Source organism: Lagopus leucura, unplaced genomic scaffold (genome assembly GCF_019238085.1).
Source record: "Lagopus leucura isolate 7727_CA_CO unplaced genomic scaffold, USGS_WTPT01 Super-Scaffold_100157, whole genome shotgun sequence".
Lineage (NCBI taxonomy): Eukaryota > Metazoa > Chordata > Aves > Galliformes > Phasianidae > Lagopus > Lagopus leucura.
The window spans coordinates 7,908,087-7,925,521 of record NW_024962334.1 but is presented as its reverse complement, the minus strand read 5'-3'; the positions used below and the strand labels follow the sequence as shown (position 1 = coordinate 7,925,521).

The window sequence follows — 17,435 nt, the reverse complement described above, 5'->3', positions numbered from 1 at the left end:
TTCTTGATGTCTACTTTGGCAATCCATTTTTTTTCCCCCCACGTTCACCAGATAAAGTCATTTCATTCCATTAAGAGACGTGCCTTGCACTCAAAACACTAAATACCTACAGCTAACTAAAACTAGATGAGGAGCTTGGTAGAAAAGAACCCTAACACCTCTATTATAACACTGGATAAAGCCTAAATCAGCTTTCTCTAGTAACACACAAACCCCAGAACAAGATCCTCCATATTAAAATTTTTCACACCAGAAAAAAAGCTTAGTGAAGAGCCTGTTCCTTTCCTCACTTCTGCAGCTAACACTACCAGCTAATAGAAGTACTGCCTGCCAACATTAAATGCTCAATCATTGCAGAGTCCAACTCAGTACTGTTCCTCTTCACTCTGACAGAAGAGATGAAAGTCAAACGGTTTGGGAGAAGCATTCAAGACCCTGATGTTTAATATACTCTCAGTAATAGCAGCTTTAAGTAGATGAACTTACGTTAGCCCTACTACGCTTAACACCATTACTACATTCTGCAGTAAATTTTGGAGAGAAGATTCAGCTACTTAACAAAGAACATCTTATCATGCTGCTATTAAGATACACCTACATAAAAGACTTAAGCTCTAGTCTTACAGCTACAGCATAAGATTGCATCAAGCTAATCTACTGATTCGTCAGCTAATACTTCATGTAGATTTGCCATTTTTTTTTCAGTAAGCAGTGAGCTATACTTGCCACAAAACACTTCAGCCACTCTGTAGTAAGGCTGCTGCACTAGTTTAAACCTTAAGCTAAAGCATTTCAGATATCCCAGAAAATACATGAATCAACTTTTATTTTTTAAGCAACACCACACACTATTTTAATACAACCCACACAGTTAAGTCAGGTGAAAAACAGTCAACTGAACAATCATCACTAAAACATTTCCATTGGAAATGTGCTGAAGTTCACAAGCGTCTTCATTACCACCTTACTGGAGTTTTCTTATGTGTTTCTAGTCTACACACCACATGTTTCACACAGTCATGCAAATCTGAAACCAATTCAGAATGGTGAGATAATAGGGAAGTCCATTCACTGCAAAGATACATTTTTCACAGAAGAGCCAGGCTGGGTAGGACCAAACACTGAAGGATTCTTCATGGGAGTAGGGGTGGGTTAGAAACCATGAACCTTCAGTTGTTCTTCCTTGACAATGCCAATCTACAGGAGAAAAGCAACAAACTTCAGTACAGCTTCCACACGGAAGACACTGTGGTATTAAGTCACTGCAATCTTCTACTTTGATTAAAGAAACTGAAATACAGTATAAACTCAAGAAAGCAGTGTTCTGTTTTCTAGACTATTTCTGGGCCACAGGGAAGAATTTACTACACCAAAAATAAAATCCTGTCAGATGCTGGATTTTTCTGTAGTCCTAGCACTTGGTCTTCAATGGTTTAGAATCCCTGTGCATCATGATTTACATCAGCAAAACGGTGGCGACAGCTTCCTCTACAGAAGCACCAGTTTTAAAATTATGGTTTGCATCAAGCACTTGATTTACAAAGTTGAGCTGCACTGCCAGAAAACAAAAAGTGTGTTCTGTTGTAGCAGGGTAAATGCACTCCAAAGCAACATTTTCGCTCAAGGTCTACTAATCCTGCAAATGTCATTCTACTTTCTGGGTGCAAGTATAAAGGAACTATCATAGACATATTTAACTGCTTAATTAGCATCAGTGTCATCCATTACACTATTACCTGCAGACAGGTTTAGAATACTGCTAGGTATTTATCAGTAGTTCCTCACCTCCAAGAGGAACTGGCAGATGTTCTTCCTCTGGTCACCTTGAAGCTGGATAACTTCACCGTACTCAGGATGCTCAATCACAGTACCGTTACAAGCAAATTTCTAGAGAGAGAGATTTGTATTGTAAGACATCTAATGTGCATTTTGATTTTGCTTAGTAAGACTTTTCAGGAGAATTTTATCCCCAAAGCTGCTCACTAAGTTCCACTGCCAAGCTCAGCAAAGGCTAGATGTACTCTAAGCTCATTCTGAAAGCAAATCGAATGTGTCTGATATATACAGAGAGAAAAAGCAAGCTGCTGAAATTCAAGTAAAGAGAGGATTAGCTCCCATCCTAAAGGAACTGGCCAATGCAAACTACAAGAACAAAAAACAAAGGCCTAAAGTACTCTTCCAGCTCTGCACTATTAAAAATATAAGTATTGTTACCCTAGAAAAACTCAAGGGCTCTACTTCAATGGTAACCCAACTCTGGCAGAAGCAGGAATGCAGAAATAATTTATCTCCAATTGATCTTATTCTTTACATCAACAATGCCAAACATTTGTGAAATTTAAATGAACAATTCAGAATATGCTGAATTTTATTCATAGGAAAGAAACATTTAGCTTCTTAGCAAAAAGCAAGCATCACTGGACACCAATGGAACTTTTGAGACAGATAGGAGAAGGGAATCTCAAGTGATGTCCACTACAAGGAATGATATAAAACAAATGTTTGGTTACTTAACATTAATAGCTAACATAACTCTTTCATCTTTATTCTTAAATCAACAATTTCACCTTTTTGAAGGCTTTCACAAGTTTCTTCTTGTCATAGTCATCTGCAATTCCCTGAACGGTGGTTAGAGTCTTTCTTCCGTTTCGCTGTTGGATCCTTATATGAATGTAATCCTCAGTCCCTGCCGGGAGTAAGTCGTCACCCTTTGTAGCATCAGCAAAGGGGTCTGCAAGAAGAAAAGCATCCATCTAAATCCCATGGAAGAAAAAAAGAACAAGCTTAAAACCCAACAATTCCTCACCTCACGTCTTTTTTTAAGGGTAATGTAGCTCTTTTTCTCTCCTGTTTCAAAATCTGTTAACAACAAACTTTCTAGAGCTCTATTAAGTCTCACCTGGCTTACTCACAGCGCTCTTTAATACCTGTCTGGATGTAACACTTTTCAGCCACAGTCCTATTTTACTGCACTATTTTATTTACTGTAAACTATAAATTGTGAAACTCCTCACCTGAAACGAAGAATCCTATACAGCATGCGCTTTTAAAAGCACATTTCAGACAGTCATTAAGTACTTCAAGGGGAAAAAAAAAGTTCGTAAGGTGGTCATATTTCTGTTAATCAGGTTAACTAAGTACAGAAAAATAGAACAACTCCTGAACGAACACACCTTTACAAGTTCAAAACGTAAACTGTATGACATGACAACTACATTACCAGCCTTTTCAGTCACAGACATAATTCCTAGCTTTTAATATAAAACATAGCAACAGACGCTATGAGACACCAGATGCAGTCTCTGAACCAACCTCTCAACTTTAGGTAAGAATTATAACAAGGTTATTTAGGCTTTAAATGCAGCAGTACCAGCTCTGAAGTTCTTCCAAGCTTAAATGTACCTAACACTGGTGAAACAGGCATTTCAGAAGAAATGTTTCCAGTTAATGAAATCACACAATCATTATAATTAGAAAAGACCTCTAAGATCACCTAGTCCAACCACTGACCGACCATGCTCACTGACCATGTCCCTCAGTGCCACATCCACTCGGTTCTTGGACACCTCCAGGGATGGTGTCTGCACCACCTCCCTCGGCAGCCTGTGCCACTGCCTCACTGCTCTTTCTGGTAAGAGTTTTTTGCTACTATCCCGAACATCCCCTGGTACAACTTCAGGCCGTTCCCTCTCACCCTATTTCTTGTTAGGTGGGAAAAGAGGCCGACCCCCACCTCACCACAACCTCCTTTCAGGTGATCGTAGAGAGCAATCAGGTCTCCCTTGAGCCTCCTCTTCTCCAGACTGAACAATCCCAGCTCCCTCAGCCGCTTCAGTCCCTCACAGCTCTGCTGCCCTTCTCTAGACACGCTCCAGGGCCTCTGCGTCCTTTAGTGAAGGCCCCAAAACTGAACGCAGTATTCCAGGTGCGGCCTCATCAGCGCCGTGGGACAATGCCCTCCGCGCTTCCAGCTAGTTATTTCTGATACAAGCCAGCGAGCAGCTGGACGCCCTCGCTTCTGTTGCCCCATGTCGGTGCACAAGGCCAGGCAGCCCGAGGAGGCCTCAGACCGCAGCGCTGGCAAATGGCGCTGCACGAGGGGCTCCGGCGGCCCGACACCGACCGGGGCTCGCTTGGGGCCGGCTCCGCGGTTACCCGGGACGGGGAAGGGGCAGCCGACGGGCTCTTACCGAAGGATTGGAGGTTCTGGATAGATGACATGCGATTCTGCGGCGAGAGGCTGGCGCAGCGGGGAAAGGCCGCGGCTGGCTCCGCTCGGGTCACGTCTGCGGCTCCGCAATGCCGGCGGGGGCGGGGAGCGGGGAGGGGAGGGAGCGGGGAGGGTGGGGAAAGAGCGAGGGGTGGGATAACGAGAGCGCAAGGAGGCGGACGAACCTGCGAGGGGAGCAAAAAGAGAAAAGAATGAGAGGGGGAGCGAACGCCGGCGGAAAACAGCACTCAGAGCCCCCGCGGCACGCCGCCCCGCATTACCGCTAACAAGCAGCGGCCTCCGTTTCCCCTCACAAAATGGCGGATCTCCCGCGCCGCGCTCCTGAGCGCCCCCGCCGGCCCCGCGCTGCCTCACGGGAACTCGAGTTCTCTCCACCCCGCCGATGAAGGCCGCGCGGCGCCGTTCCGCGCCGAAGGACTACAGTACCCAGCGTGCACCGCGCCGCCGCTGGGGGAGCAGATGGCTGCTGGGCCCGCAGCCTCGGCTTTGGGGCCTTTTATTGAAAGAGCAATATTAACAAATATTTAAAAATATTGAAAAGGGCAATTGATCTAAAGAAGTAAGTTGTAGCATATCCTTAGAAATAGCTGATGTGAAAAGCAGAAATACCATATAGATATTAGTAACATATTTTCAAAACATGGTTACGGAATTATGTGACAAATTCTTTCTCACAAAGCTGCCATAGACTTTAAATGTTCTAAACATTTAGGTTGTTCAGTAGGCCAGCAGGAGTGAAATACATTTAATGTTAGGATGCCATAGGCAGGCTCCAAGATACTCTCCTCTATCCTCCTTCCAAGCTTATCTCTATGCAAGGACAGATGGATGATTGGAACAATGACCCAGTGTAAAGGGCACAAATGCTAGGGGGTAATTAAACAATTAAGAGGTTGTGTTTATGTTCATGTTGTAAAGCAGGCATGAAAGTTATGAGCAGATGTTAAGAAAGCGATTGTTAGAAGGCAATTAACCAATTAAGATATTTGTGTTTGGGTGGCAAGGATTTGTGTTTACTTGGTATTTGCATGATTAGTGAAACGTGGTGAAAGAGTGTAATGTAAACCTGCAGTACTCAGCGAATGAGGACCGAGGGGAGAGAGAGATAAGAGTCGAGCAGTAGGTGATAAAAGATGAAACTCTGTTTTCTGTGAGCTCCTGCTTGCAGGAGGCTCAACACGGCAATTGTGCATAATATCGGCTTTATCAGAGATACCATCCTGGAAAATTACTTGGATATTTCCAACACCTCCATCAGGAAACCCTGCTGGAATAACTACTCTCCAGCATACCTTCAGCAGTCACTGTGACTGACCAGGTCTGATCCTCCTCCTTGCCTCCCTTATCATTTGTTGGTCAAGACTGTGATGCCATATGCTCTTAATTATGACTTTCTCCTTTCCCTAGTATTTTTTTTTTCCTTATTCTCCACTAGAAATGTCCTTGATCAGAGAGCCTTACAGAAATGAGAAGTTATGATTCCTATACATACTTCTGGGGCATAAATTTAAGCTAAATCCATTGTGGATTTCTTGCTTGCTAGGCCCATCTGATTTTGTCTTTACATTTGATACTAGAAAATGCATTTGTCTATGCAGGTAAATAAAAGGAATACTTTCCTACATGACGCTGCGCAGCTAAGTTAGACAAGTTCAAAAAAGACTGAGTTTCCATATTATCTCCAGCTTTTGGGAGAAATGTTGCCTTTATGATAAGTTCAGCCAATCTCTTTATGGTCTGGACTGTACTACAAGAGAGACTTGTGTAGAATTAGTTAAATGAGAGGCTTACCACACCAATACTTTCTTTTTACTGTCTCCTTGCTTTTTCCCCCATTTTTCTAGCAGTGATTCTTTTTTAAGTTTCTGATTTGAAAGATGAAACAGTAAAAGCCCTGTGATTTTCAAGATGGGTGGAGCACATTGGTAGGCAGGAGCTGATCTGCACAAACTTTTTGTGCTGGCTTTATCTTTCTTTCTGCAGTGTTGATGTCTGCGATCCGTAAGGACAACACAGAATAAGTTGTACAAACATGACGGCCTGGTGGTGATGGTTGGCTGAGGGGCAGGATGCAGCACTGTGTGCGTGGATCGCCAGCTCCGTTTGGAGTGAAACTGAGACTTTGCGGACTAATCTTTTCTACCTTTATTTTTAATTAAAGATGCTGCTAGCGCCGCTGATGGCACAGCCTCTTGCAGGGCTGCTCTGGGTCGTCGTCACTGTCAGCCCTTCTCTTAGGGGCTGCTGGGCGCCGACAGGGGAGCGGCGAGGAGCTGAAGAGCCGCTGTGCCCCACTCTGTCTGCTCGTGGTTCCCTCAGGCTGTGAGCAGTGGGGCAGTGACTGGGGCAGCCATGAAGGACAACCTGCGGTGCGCTGGGCAGGTCCTGTGTGTTGGCACTGGCGGGCCGTGAGCTGAGGGTCGCTCGTAGGGAGGCTGTGGGGCTCGGAGCGGCCACAGGGCTGTCCTGCTGCTCCCAAGGCCTCGTTGGCACCTTGGAGGCCCAGCTGACTGAGGGCCTCCTCGCCGCAGTGGCACACAATGATGTCCATGAGTCTCTGGATGAGGGCCTCTGCTCTGTCCTCCAGGACAGGCCACACCTCCTGCACCAGGGCCTGGCTGTCCAGCCCGACCTTGCACAGAGCATTCAGGATGATGCTCTCAGTTGGCAGCGTTGGCCACCACTGTGCCCCAAAGATGACTGTCAGCGCTTGCCGCAGCCAGGGCAGCACAGGGTCCAGGATCTGCTGGTGCTGCCTGAACAGAGCTGCCCAGACCCCAGGCAGGAGACCTCCCACTGTAGGCTCTTCCTCTGCCTCCTCAGCCTGCAGCTCCTCTGCTTCCTCAGCCTCCTGGTCGTCTGCTTCATCAGCTTGCAGCTGCTCTGTCTCCTCTGCCTCCCCTTCATCTGACTCCTCGGCCCGCTGCTCTTCCTGCTCCATTGCCCGCTGCTCTTCCTCCTCCATTGCCCACTGCTCTTTGTCCTCCATTGCCCACTGCTCATCCTCCTCCATTGCCCACTGCTCCACTGCTTCCTCAGCCCCCTCTTCATCTGCCTCCTGAGCATCCTGCTCTTCTGCCTCCTCACTCTCCTGCTCCTCTGGCAGCAGCAGAAAGGGCAGAGGGGATGGCAAAGGGGACAGCAAAGGAGATGGCAAAGAGCTGTGGGGGCTGTAGGCAGGAGCAATGCCTGCCTGGAAGCTGGTGGGTTCAGGCTGTGCTGGGGGCTGGATAACGAAATCCAGGTCATCGTTATCATCCCACTCAGCAACCTTGATGACAGTCATGACCGTCCTGCAGAGCGGGCAGCTGTTCCTCTGCTTGGCCCACTGCAGGATGCAGGCCAGGCAGAACTCGTGGCGACAAGGTACCACATAGGCCACGTCCTTTTGCTCGTCACGGCAGATGGGACACATCCATGCCTGCTCAGCTGCCATGATGTTCACGCTGTGGCCTGCTGGGGACTGAAGGCGAGGATCGGCTCCCCCGTCACCAGCACCACAGTGATGAAAGTTGCGCACTGCAAGAAGGGAGAGAGGGCACGGTCAGTCGCTGTCCCAGGCTCAGGCAGAGGAAATATGCCAGTCCCTCGGCAGGAAACCCTCCTGGTTCCATGCCTGGGCCGCCCACACCCCTCAGGGTCAGGCTTCGGCCCTGGCAGCTCCCCACATCCACCCAGCTCACCCCATTTCCACCCAGCTCACCTCTGCTGCTACGCGTGCGCCTCGTGGGACCCCGGCTGCCTGAGCCAGACAGGCCAGGGAAATGCAGGTGATGGCTGTAGGGATGGGCACTGAGAGCCGCTGCCCGCAGTCCCCAAAGCACAACCCAACACCCAAACCAAACGCTCGTTCCACCTCCAAGCCTCGCACACACGCTCGACAGGAGTCCAGGCACGAACAAACTGGACCAGGCTCTGCCCACGCCCAAAGGTTCTCAGTGAGGGTGATGTGGTCACAGTCCTTCTCTTGAACGTGTCATCACCTGTTGCTCTGTGATGTTACCACTGTCCCTGTGCCCACGCTGCACTTTGTGTCTGGACACTGTAAAACTCCTCTATAAGTCAGGAATTCTTGTGCAGCCACTGCTGTGGCCATAGTTGTGTGACTGTCATGATGCCAAAGGTTTCCAGCTGCACTTTTCTGTAGACGATTGCACAGAAAAAAAAAAATAGTAGCAGTTAAAATAGGTCTAAAACCCATGTGGAACCCAGATTTGTTGTTGCTTTGGGTTCAATTTTAGATTATGTCCAATTGTTGGAGAGCCCAGGCTGGAGTTAATCTCAGTCACTGATATCTACTAGACATCAGTACTCAAAGAATGGATTGGGAGAGATACTCCTGCCATTACATGACTAATGGATAACCTGGCAACTGTTGTTCAGGAAAAGATGAACATGTGAATCGTTGAAGGTTATTTATGACTGGATCAGCTCCAAGGATGAAATCCGGGGATTCATTGGCTTGCAGATGAAAAATAGAATAGAATGCAGGCAAAAAGTACACTTTTGTGCAAAATGCCATGCTAATTCAGAACCCAGCAGTAACTCCCCAGATAGGTCAGAATGCTGGAATGAAGCACTGCATGCTTCAAGACAGGCCAGAATATTTCCAACCTCCATTTCCTTTCTTGAACTGTAATCTTCCCTGCTCCTACTGCATGACTGTCTACTCTAGCCAGCTGCATTCATCCGCCATGCATACCTCCGTGCTGTGCAGAGGGCTGTGTAATGGAGGGAGGAAGAAAAGTAAAAGTTTCAGAAGAAATATTCTCCCTACCTCCAGCAATGTGTTTTGGAAGGTGGCTGTAACCAGGCTAAGCCTGGCTTGTATTTTTTCATCAGGGTTCTAAGTGTGGTGCAGCATGCCAAAGAAGGGCTTAGGGAGATTGGTCAATAGCCTGAGCTGCATGCAGCCCGTGCCTGAGCTCCTCAGTAAGCCTGTGATAACTGGGAGAACTGGGAAAAGTTGGCACCTTGCTAGTGGTAAGCACATGAATATCCAGTCCAGATTCCTAGAGATCTGGGTCATATGCCTTTTGGTTTAGCTTTAGGTATGCATTTAGGGTTTGACATACTCACCCTTTCGTTTGAAAGCTATGGATGTTCGTTGCTCTGTGATAACAAGAAGATAATTTCTGTGTTAGCCACTAGATGGTTCTGTTTCTCAAAGAAGAAAATTACTCCAGAATACAGCCAGTCCTGGCTTTTCTTGAAACCTGAATATTAGTAGAGAACGGCTTCAGTGTAATTCCACACGTAATTAACACTTCATCTAGTTGCCTGACGTGGTTTTCTGAAGCTCACTTAGTGCAGCTGGATGTCTCCTCAATAGCTGATTAAATATTTCCTAGTTAATGTCAATTCAGAATTTCCAGGCAGAACAAATCCCTCCCTCTTATTCAAAGATAAGCGAAATCAGAATGGCAACGTTTTACTGCTTCTTTTCCCGTACAGAATTCATGCTGTACTGCAGTATGGAAAGCAGAGCAGATTCGTGGCTCATGCAGACATTCAGCACCATGGCATTTTCAAACTGTTTGCGTTCTGGTATGTGAAACAGAGTGGTGGGCTGGAAAAAACACCACCACCCTATTTCTCTATCCACTGTATCCAATAAAGTACTGAATGTGCACTGGTGGTTTTCACCTTCTGTTTGTGAGCGCGTGCCCAACTTCTCCCTAAACACAGAAAGATGCAAGTTTTAACACTGAATCTTCTGCCCCTTCAGTGCACACCAAGATGTCCTCGAGATGATTTTCCCAAGTCACTCTCTCATTAACTCCATTCTTTTGATCGCTCTCTCCCAGTTACTTCCAACTAGGAATGTCTTTTGCTTTTCTGTGCAGCCTTGCTTTCCTCAAAGCATAAGCCTTGCTATGAACAGCATCATAAAAATAATGAAGATCACAATTGCCAGAAATGACTCTGAGAAAACAGAATGATTGATGTGAAGCTTCTGAGTATCATATATAGCACTGAGGCAGTTTGGTTGTGGTCTGCTGGAAAAAAAAAAAGACACCTTGCAGTCAACACGGATGGAGTAAAATAGTACTGTGATAAGAGAAATGCCTGAGAAGGCTCATTTAAATAGACTGTCTCTATAGCTGATTAATCTTCATTGCTTAGAATATTTTATAGTAATGTTTCATGAAGGCAGAAAGACCAAAAGCAAAAATAAAAACATATTTGGAACTGGCAGGTGGCGTGCTTGGGACAGAGGCATGGATGCGATCCTTGTAGCTGGGGGCAGCTGTGAAGTCCCTGGCATATGACTGTGTGGATGCTGAGAATTTAGATGGGTTCAAGAAGCAGTCGTGAAGGAAAAAGTAATCCATTAAAGGCTCCCAGCTACAAAGACACATTTGACTTGGGAAATCTCTGAGCCACACGTCTCAGGGTCCTGGGAGAATATTCCCATGGGGAACATCAAAATGTATTCCCCTCTTTGCAGCTTACCTAGATGTTCTCTGCTGGCTGCTGCCAACCACAGGATGATGCAGTAGATCGACCTGGGGCCTGAGTGAAGGCAGCTGGGTATATTATAGCATTTTACATGCTGGCTCTCCTAATAATGCTTTTTTTCTATGTATGGCATGCTATTTTTCAGGCACATTTATCTATAAGCAGCAAACCATGTTAACACGAAGGTATTGCACAGTTTTGTTTTACACAGTCTCTTCTGAGTAGGTATAAACCAGTGAAAATTCTCACTGCTCTCGAAAGGCTCCCATTGCAGTTGCAATGGCAGCCAGGGTAGAAGGAGTAAATTGGCTTTTATTTCTGCTTTAAGATGATAGGATCACTTAGCAAAACAAGAATACATGCTACACATCCAGCAGAGAAGAAGCTCTCATTCTGGCAATTGCTCACTAGAGATCAAGAAATGATACTACATTTTGTGGTCAAAATAAACATGTAGGGAGAAGATCTGTGATCCAAAGCACTGAAGGGCTTTACTTAGTGAGAAGACACCCTCTCCAGGCATGCACATGGAATTAGCACAATGGAAGCGCAGCCACTGACTGGCTCTTGGGAGCAGATTGATTTTTAAGTAGGGGGTATTTGCAAGGTTCAAAGCGAACATGCTGATAGGAGGTTGCTGAAGAAAGCATGTATATCGATTGCGTTAGGTGCAGAAAGACCTTTTGTGCTATCTCAGACTTGAAGTGCTCTTCACATGCTGCTATGGTACACAATCCTAAGTAGTCTGAGTAAACTCTTGAAAACTTTGATGAGGAAGACACTTCTTTTATCTGTTAGTAAATGGAAACTGGAAAGAGGAAGAGTATTTCTTAGGCTTTACTCCGTGTGTTCATACACATGCACATAGAGAAAACCGCTGTATATAAAGGGTAGATTCATTTTAACCACACGAATTAGTGATCACCTCCTCCCCAGGCAGAGATAGGGTGGTGGTGGGGTTACCCACTTGATGCCTGGATACTGGGTAAGCCAGGGAGAGGCATGGGAGCATCTTTATAGAAAAACTGAACAGGTCTTGTTGTAGTATTTCCTATTCACTCTCAGCTTGTGGAGTGAGTCACATCTCAGGGCCAGCTTCCCTGAGCGGAGAGTTATGGAGGTGCTCACTGCAGATGCTCAGCCTCACCAGGCACGGAGCAGGATCCTCTGCCTGAACAGAACCCTGTGGCTCAGTCCCTGGTCCCTTCACATTCCAGCCTCTCCCCAGGACTCAGATGGAGAAGAGGAACAGTTGCCGACATGAATGCTGCAAAACTTGGTGGTGAATACAGCTGCTAAACAGTGGATTCTTATCAGCAAGAACTGTGCTAACACATTAGTCAAGAGAGAAAGGTAAAAACAGCTGTGCCGAAGAGATGGATGCTGTAGAAATGCAGAATTGCCCAAGATCTCAGCCTCGTGCAGATGAAACTTCCTTGCCACAGCACTTATCCACACTTAGGCATGCTGCTGAACCAGGCTGGGTTCAGTCAGTTGCAGGGCCTCACACATAAGCAGGCTGAGTTGGCCCCAGCCGCAGGTCAGACGAGAGCTCCTCCACATGTGGCCTCGGATGGGGACAGCAAGAAGAGGAGCACGGCTGCTACAGACTATGGGGAGGTGGGTTCTGCTCTGCTGAACGTGGCAGCCGTGCTACTCCTGTCTGCCCCTGGCCCCAGCCCCTTGGCTCCTGCTCCCTGCCCTGATCAATGGCTCTCTTAACAGAGCCTCACTTCTCTTCCCCTCCCTTTGTGAATTTAAATTTTGCTCTCCAGCATTGCTGACGTCCTCCTGACCCACCTCTTGGCTCTCCCCGCCTTCAAACCCACTTCCCTGTGCTATAAAAGCCACAAGCCCCCAGCATCTGCCCTGCTTTTGCTGGGAGCAGCGCATCGTAAGGAGCAGCCCTGCTGCGCACAGGTGAGTGACTCCTGCTACCTGCTTTGGCACCTCTCTCCTCTGGATTTCCTTTGTATTTTAGCTTTTACTTTTCTCCACTAACGTACGTAGCTGTGCTTGTTGCTGAGCACTTTGTCCGGTGTTGGCAGCAAAGCAAGCAGGGCTGAGGAAACACAGCTCCGCAGGGACGGAGCCCGTTGGAGCCTGAGGTGTGGTGGTGATGGGAGCCCTGCTCCCAGACCTACAGTCACCCCATGTTTGAGCTCTGGCAGAGGTTTCCACCACTGCTTTCAAGCGTGAAAGTTGATTGGTTTGCACTGGAGGAAGGTCTGCAGCAGCTGGTAAGATGCTGCTTTAGGGTTTAAGGAATTTATAGCACTTTGTCTTCTGAAGATATCCACGATCAGTTTAGATCTGATGGATCTGTAGCAGAGCTCAGGTTCAGTGTGCTGTGAGCCAGGTGCCCAGCAGGAGGGCTGGGAGGGCCAGGCTGCCCCCACACTGCTTGGGGCTGGGACTCAAGGCTAGAAATGGGACCTAGGTTTAGTGACTTCCTTGTGGGCTTAGCTGGCAATAGAAATGAGTGCTTCACTGTAACTTTACCAGTGACATGAATATGCTGTAACTTTCTCCTCTGATGCTGCTCGAAGTTGCCAGACTGCTCTCATCAATATTGCTCAGCCAAAGTGTAAAGGCTCTGCACAGGGACTGAGAAGAAGTGGCAAGTTGACTGGATTGGGAGAAGTGCCAACTTCGTGCTTTGCTCCAGGAGCAAAACCGTTCCTGAAATTTTTGTGTCATGTTTGGTTGAAACTGGTTCATTTTTAAAGCTTTTTGGCGATCATTTAACAGTTGGAAATGAGGAGCAGGCAAGGAGACCACATCATCTTGTTTTTACCGTTTTCCCTTTGGAAGAAGGCTGGTAGGCTGTGGGATTAGGAAAATCCAGACCTGAGGAGATCACAGGGCCAACACAAAGACCTGTGAGCAGGTAAACAGGGATTTGTACTTCTCTTTTGTGCCTACAGAAAGGTGGAGCTGGGGTTAGAGTTGCTTGGCATCATTTGGGGTCAAGTTGGTGGCATCACCTCTGCCTCAGTTTCTCCCCATATAAGCAGAGATAGAAAAATTAGAAGGTGGAAGAATTAGGGAGAAGTGGAGATGCCGGGCCCCCTGATTATTTGGGCATTGCAAGTTACTCAGAGGAGAGCCACGTGCTTCACTGAAACCCTAGCCAGGTCAGGGGGCAAACAGAACATTGAACACACTGCGGCAGTCTGGGAAGTGTCCCCACTGGCTGATTCAGGCAGAGGACCAGATGTTGGATGCTGAGACACAGCACTGCTTAGGAAAAACTGTGCTAAAAGCTCTTCCTTTTATTTTTGCCATTTGCCACCAGTAAGTTCCCAGAAAAGCTGTACACAAAACCAGGCAGCAAGTAATCCAGAAAACCCGTCTGCAGCTGTGTAAGCACACAGGAGAGATTCCTTAAGCACCTTCATTTTTGTCTCACTGCGACGTACACCAGCTGGAATTGGTGCACAGAATGCATCCCATGTTGTTTTACACGTAAAGAACATTCTGTGCCGGTTGCCTCTGTGATATTCAGTGTAAAAAAAAAAAATCAACTCACAGTTCTGTTAAAATTACTGGTTAAAATCGCTTTTCTCTAAGCTGCCTGCTAAGCAACTGCTAGATTGGGGGAAAAAATACACCGGCACTGAACAGTAGAAGTTAAACAGCTTTTGACTTTGTATTGCAATAAAAGACATTATCAGATTCTGTCTTTTTTCTTTTGTTGCCCTTGCAATATGCTTGGGAACAACTTGTATCAAGAGTTTTTCCATTCCTGCTCTGCCCACACTGAAAATGAGCTAAGATTTGAGCATAACAGTGCTGAGGCAGAAAAGGGGAAAATCCCACCCTCACACAGGGAGCAGCTTCAGTGTGGGCATAGCCAAGAGTATTTCCTGTAGCTCTGTACCTGTACATCTCTTAAGTGACACTTAAACAAGCAAGGCTTCCCCTTACTTCCACTGGCAGAGGCTCCAGACTGTCAAATACAGTTAGATTTTGCACAAGGTAGGCTCTTAGCATTACAACTGGGAGAAACGTGATGAAGCTTGACCAAAATGTCACACATACAGGGTGTAGTGGTAAGCAAAGGCCAGGATCAGGCACCTCCTACATGCTGTTTTCCCAACCCAGCACCTTCTGGCTGTTGCATCTAAATGCATTTACAGGACTGGAAGAACTAACAGTGGAAACAAAACTGGAAATCATACTTTTGCCTGCTATCCGTGAAAGCTCACATAAGAAGATGATTTCCTTTCAAGAAGATTTTCTAATGTATTTAGATGTAAAGAGATTGTTTAAAATATAAATGTGAAAGGTATCTCACAAGTGGGGAAAGGGTGATTGTGCAGTCAATGAATATACAGAGGATATAGTATATCCAGGAGCTTGGCTGATGTAATTACTATATTGGAGTAGGAAAGAAGGACACTCACCCTATCCTAGGCTTGCTGTAAAACTCCAGTGGAGTGGATCTCCAGAAGAGGCCCTTCCCCACTGGCAGTCAGCTCTTAAATGGGTCTAGGAGAAGTGCAGCCTGGCTCCACGCCTTCCTGCAGCACAGCTGAATTGCCTTCACCTGTGCTCCTGTGGCTGACTCAGTGCTCACCTCAGGTGGTCAATCAGAGGCTCAGGCCGTGATTCAGCAGCCCCATACAATGATGGAGATAGTGGCTAGAACGTACTGATGTCCAGTGCCCACATATGAAAGGCCATGAGGATGGTCAGTGGCAGTCTCAGGGCTGGGATTCTATGCCCTGTGAAGCTGTGCCATGGGCTTTCATGGACTTTGAGGGAAAGCTCAAGCTGCACGTCTTCACTCAGTAGATGGTTCACAGCAGTCTTTAAACAGAAATACTCAGGACATCCCCAGTGTCAGCACTGAGTCATGAAATGGCCCTGATAGGAACGTGCAGTCACAACTGACATCTTCCTTCACCTTGAGAGCTTTGATGTCCCTATGTCCACTTTCCTCCTCACAGCCTTCCTACCAACGCTCCACCATGTGGCATCTGATCCTGTGGGCATCGCACCCCTCGTGGTCACCAAAGCACTTAAAGCTGGTCACCATCTACATGCTGGTGCTCTTGGTATCGCTCAGCTTTGCTTCGAGACAGAGCAGACCTTTTAAACATCAAATAGACAACAGAAGTAAGTATGACTCTCACCTGATGCAATGTGATGGTGATCCTGTGGCCCCTGGTTACAAGGGATCAGGGTCAGGCTGCCAGGCAGAGTTCAACTGCAAATCCTTGCAGGTGTTTCTATGGTAAAACAGTGGAGGGAGGTCCTGCTCTTCAATTTACACTTTTAAGAGCATATACAGATCTTAATCTCTACCTTATAGCCCTGAATTTGTCAAGGGAAATACTGCAATTGTTAATAAATACCTGAGAACACACCGATGTACAGAAGACTGACAAAATGCAAGGCAGTTTATATTGACTATTTAAACAGCTTATTTTCATCTATGTTCCATAGATCTGTGACAGTTAACATTTACTTTTAAGAAGTAATAAAGCAAGCGCCGGTTGCTTAAATGTGCTTAACAGAGATCCTAATTTGTGTCTGGAAACATCATAGAATCATAGAATGGCCTGGGTTGAAAAGGACCACAATGCTCACCTAGTTTCAACCCCCTGCTATGTGCAGGGTCACCAACCAGCAGACCAGGCTGCCCAGAGCCACATCCAGCCTGGCCTTGAATGCCTCCAGGGATGGGGCATCCACAGCCTCCAACATCAAATTATCTGAAAGTCAAAATACAAGTGTCTGAAGCATGCTTGTTCAGAAATACTGTGAAGAACCAACCTGAATGAAGGAGAGCACTGTATGTCCCAAGCAAAAGCTAACATACAAACCAAAGTATTTTTGGGAAAATTTGTATTGTCAAATCTCACCTTCCCCCCAAGGAGCAACGGCTCATGGTTGAAAGTGCAGTGAGCAAGAGGTGCATGTGGGAAGGAAGGCCACAGGCTCACAGGTGGACATCCCTCTCCTTACAGAGAGAACTGGAGATGTAGGCAGTCTTGGTTTTTAGGTCCTTGAGTCAAAATAAAGAAATGACTTGGGATTTGGCAGGCAGCGGGATGTTAAACACTGTGTGGAGAAACAAAAGTGGATCTTTTGTTTGGTTTTCTGAGTTCAAGCAGCAAAACTCACAGGGGAAAATCCTGCTGCCCTGTGTGAGACTTTTGTGTGACTCTCATACTTCATTACGCATTAAGTCCTGTTCCTTTGGGGTCTGTTTCCTGTTTCCTGTTCCCTTTGGGGTCTTTGGAATGATTTGGTATCACCTCCAGTGTTTGTTCATTTTCACTGACGCTGTACGTTAGTATTATGCCTTCTCCACACCTGCTGTAGAACTAAACTAGGCTATAAGGCCAACTATGAGTGCATTCCATAGAAAAAAAAATATCAACCCAGCTCTTTGAATTCCAGGCCCTGAGATTGATCCCTTTTGGTACGTGGGACGTGGCGTTCGACCCATTGGCCGGTTTGGGAAGAGGCAGCTGAGAGGTGGCCGTGGAAGCTTAAGGCCTGTGAGCAGGCGCCTGGATTTCCTCCTGAACGCCTTGTGGGAGCAGGAAGTGTTGGATGCAGAGGACAGTGACTGGTGATGGCTGTGCCCTGAGGCGGTGACCTAACCTCTGCTCTCTGAGTTGCCCCTACCCTGCACCTCAGGGCTCTGCTTTTGCCTGGCCATCCCATGCTGCTCCTCTCTCTGCTGCGGCAAATTCCTTCAAGAAGAAACACATTGAGGTTAGAG

At 46.7% G+C, this 17,435-nt stretch overlaps 2 protein-coding genes across 2 annotated transcripts; one reads left to right on the top strand and one right to left on the bottom strand.

Moving 5' to 3' along the window:
• Positions 1–809: 809 nt before the first annotated feature.
• EIF1B (eukaryotic translation initiation factor 1B) lies at positions 810–4,326 on the bottom strand. Its single transcript, XM_042888647.1, has 4 exons — positions 4,191–4,326; positions 2,568–2,731; positions 1,786–1,887; positions 810–1,197 (listed from the first exon to the last, which is right to left on the bottom strand). The coding sequence occupies exons 1-4, from the start codon at positions 4,219–4,221 to the stop codon at positions 1,153–1,155; spliced, it is 342 nt and encodes a 113-aa protein (XP_042744581.1). The 5' UTR covers positions 4,222–4,326; the 3' UTR covers positions 810–1,152.
• An 8,250-nt stretch (positions 4,327–12,576) lies between these two features.
• On the top strand, positions 12,577–17,435 carry LOC122189860 (prolactin-releasing peptide-like). Its single transcript, XM_042889329.1, has 3 exons — positions 12,577–12,613; positions 15,649–15,817; positions 17,108–17,435. The coding sequence occupies exons 2-3, from the start codon at positions 15,670–15,672 to the stop codon at positions 17,284–17,286; spliced, it is 327 nt and encodes a 108-aa protein (XP_042745263.1). The 5' UTR covers positions 12,577–12,613; positions 15,649–15,669; the 3' UTR covers positions 17,287–17,435.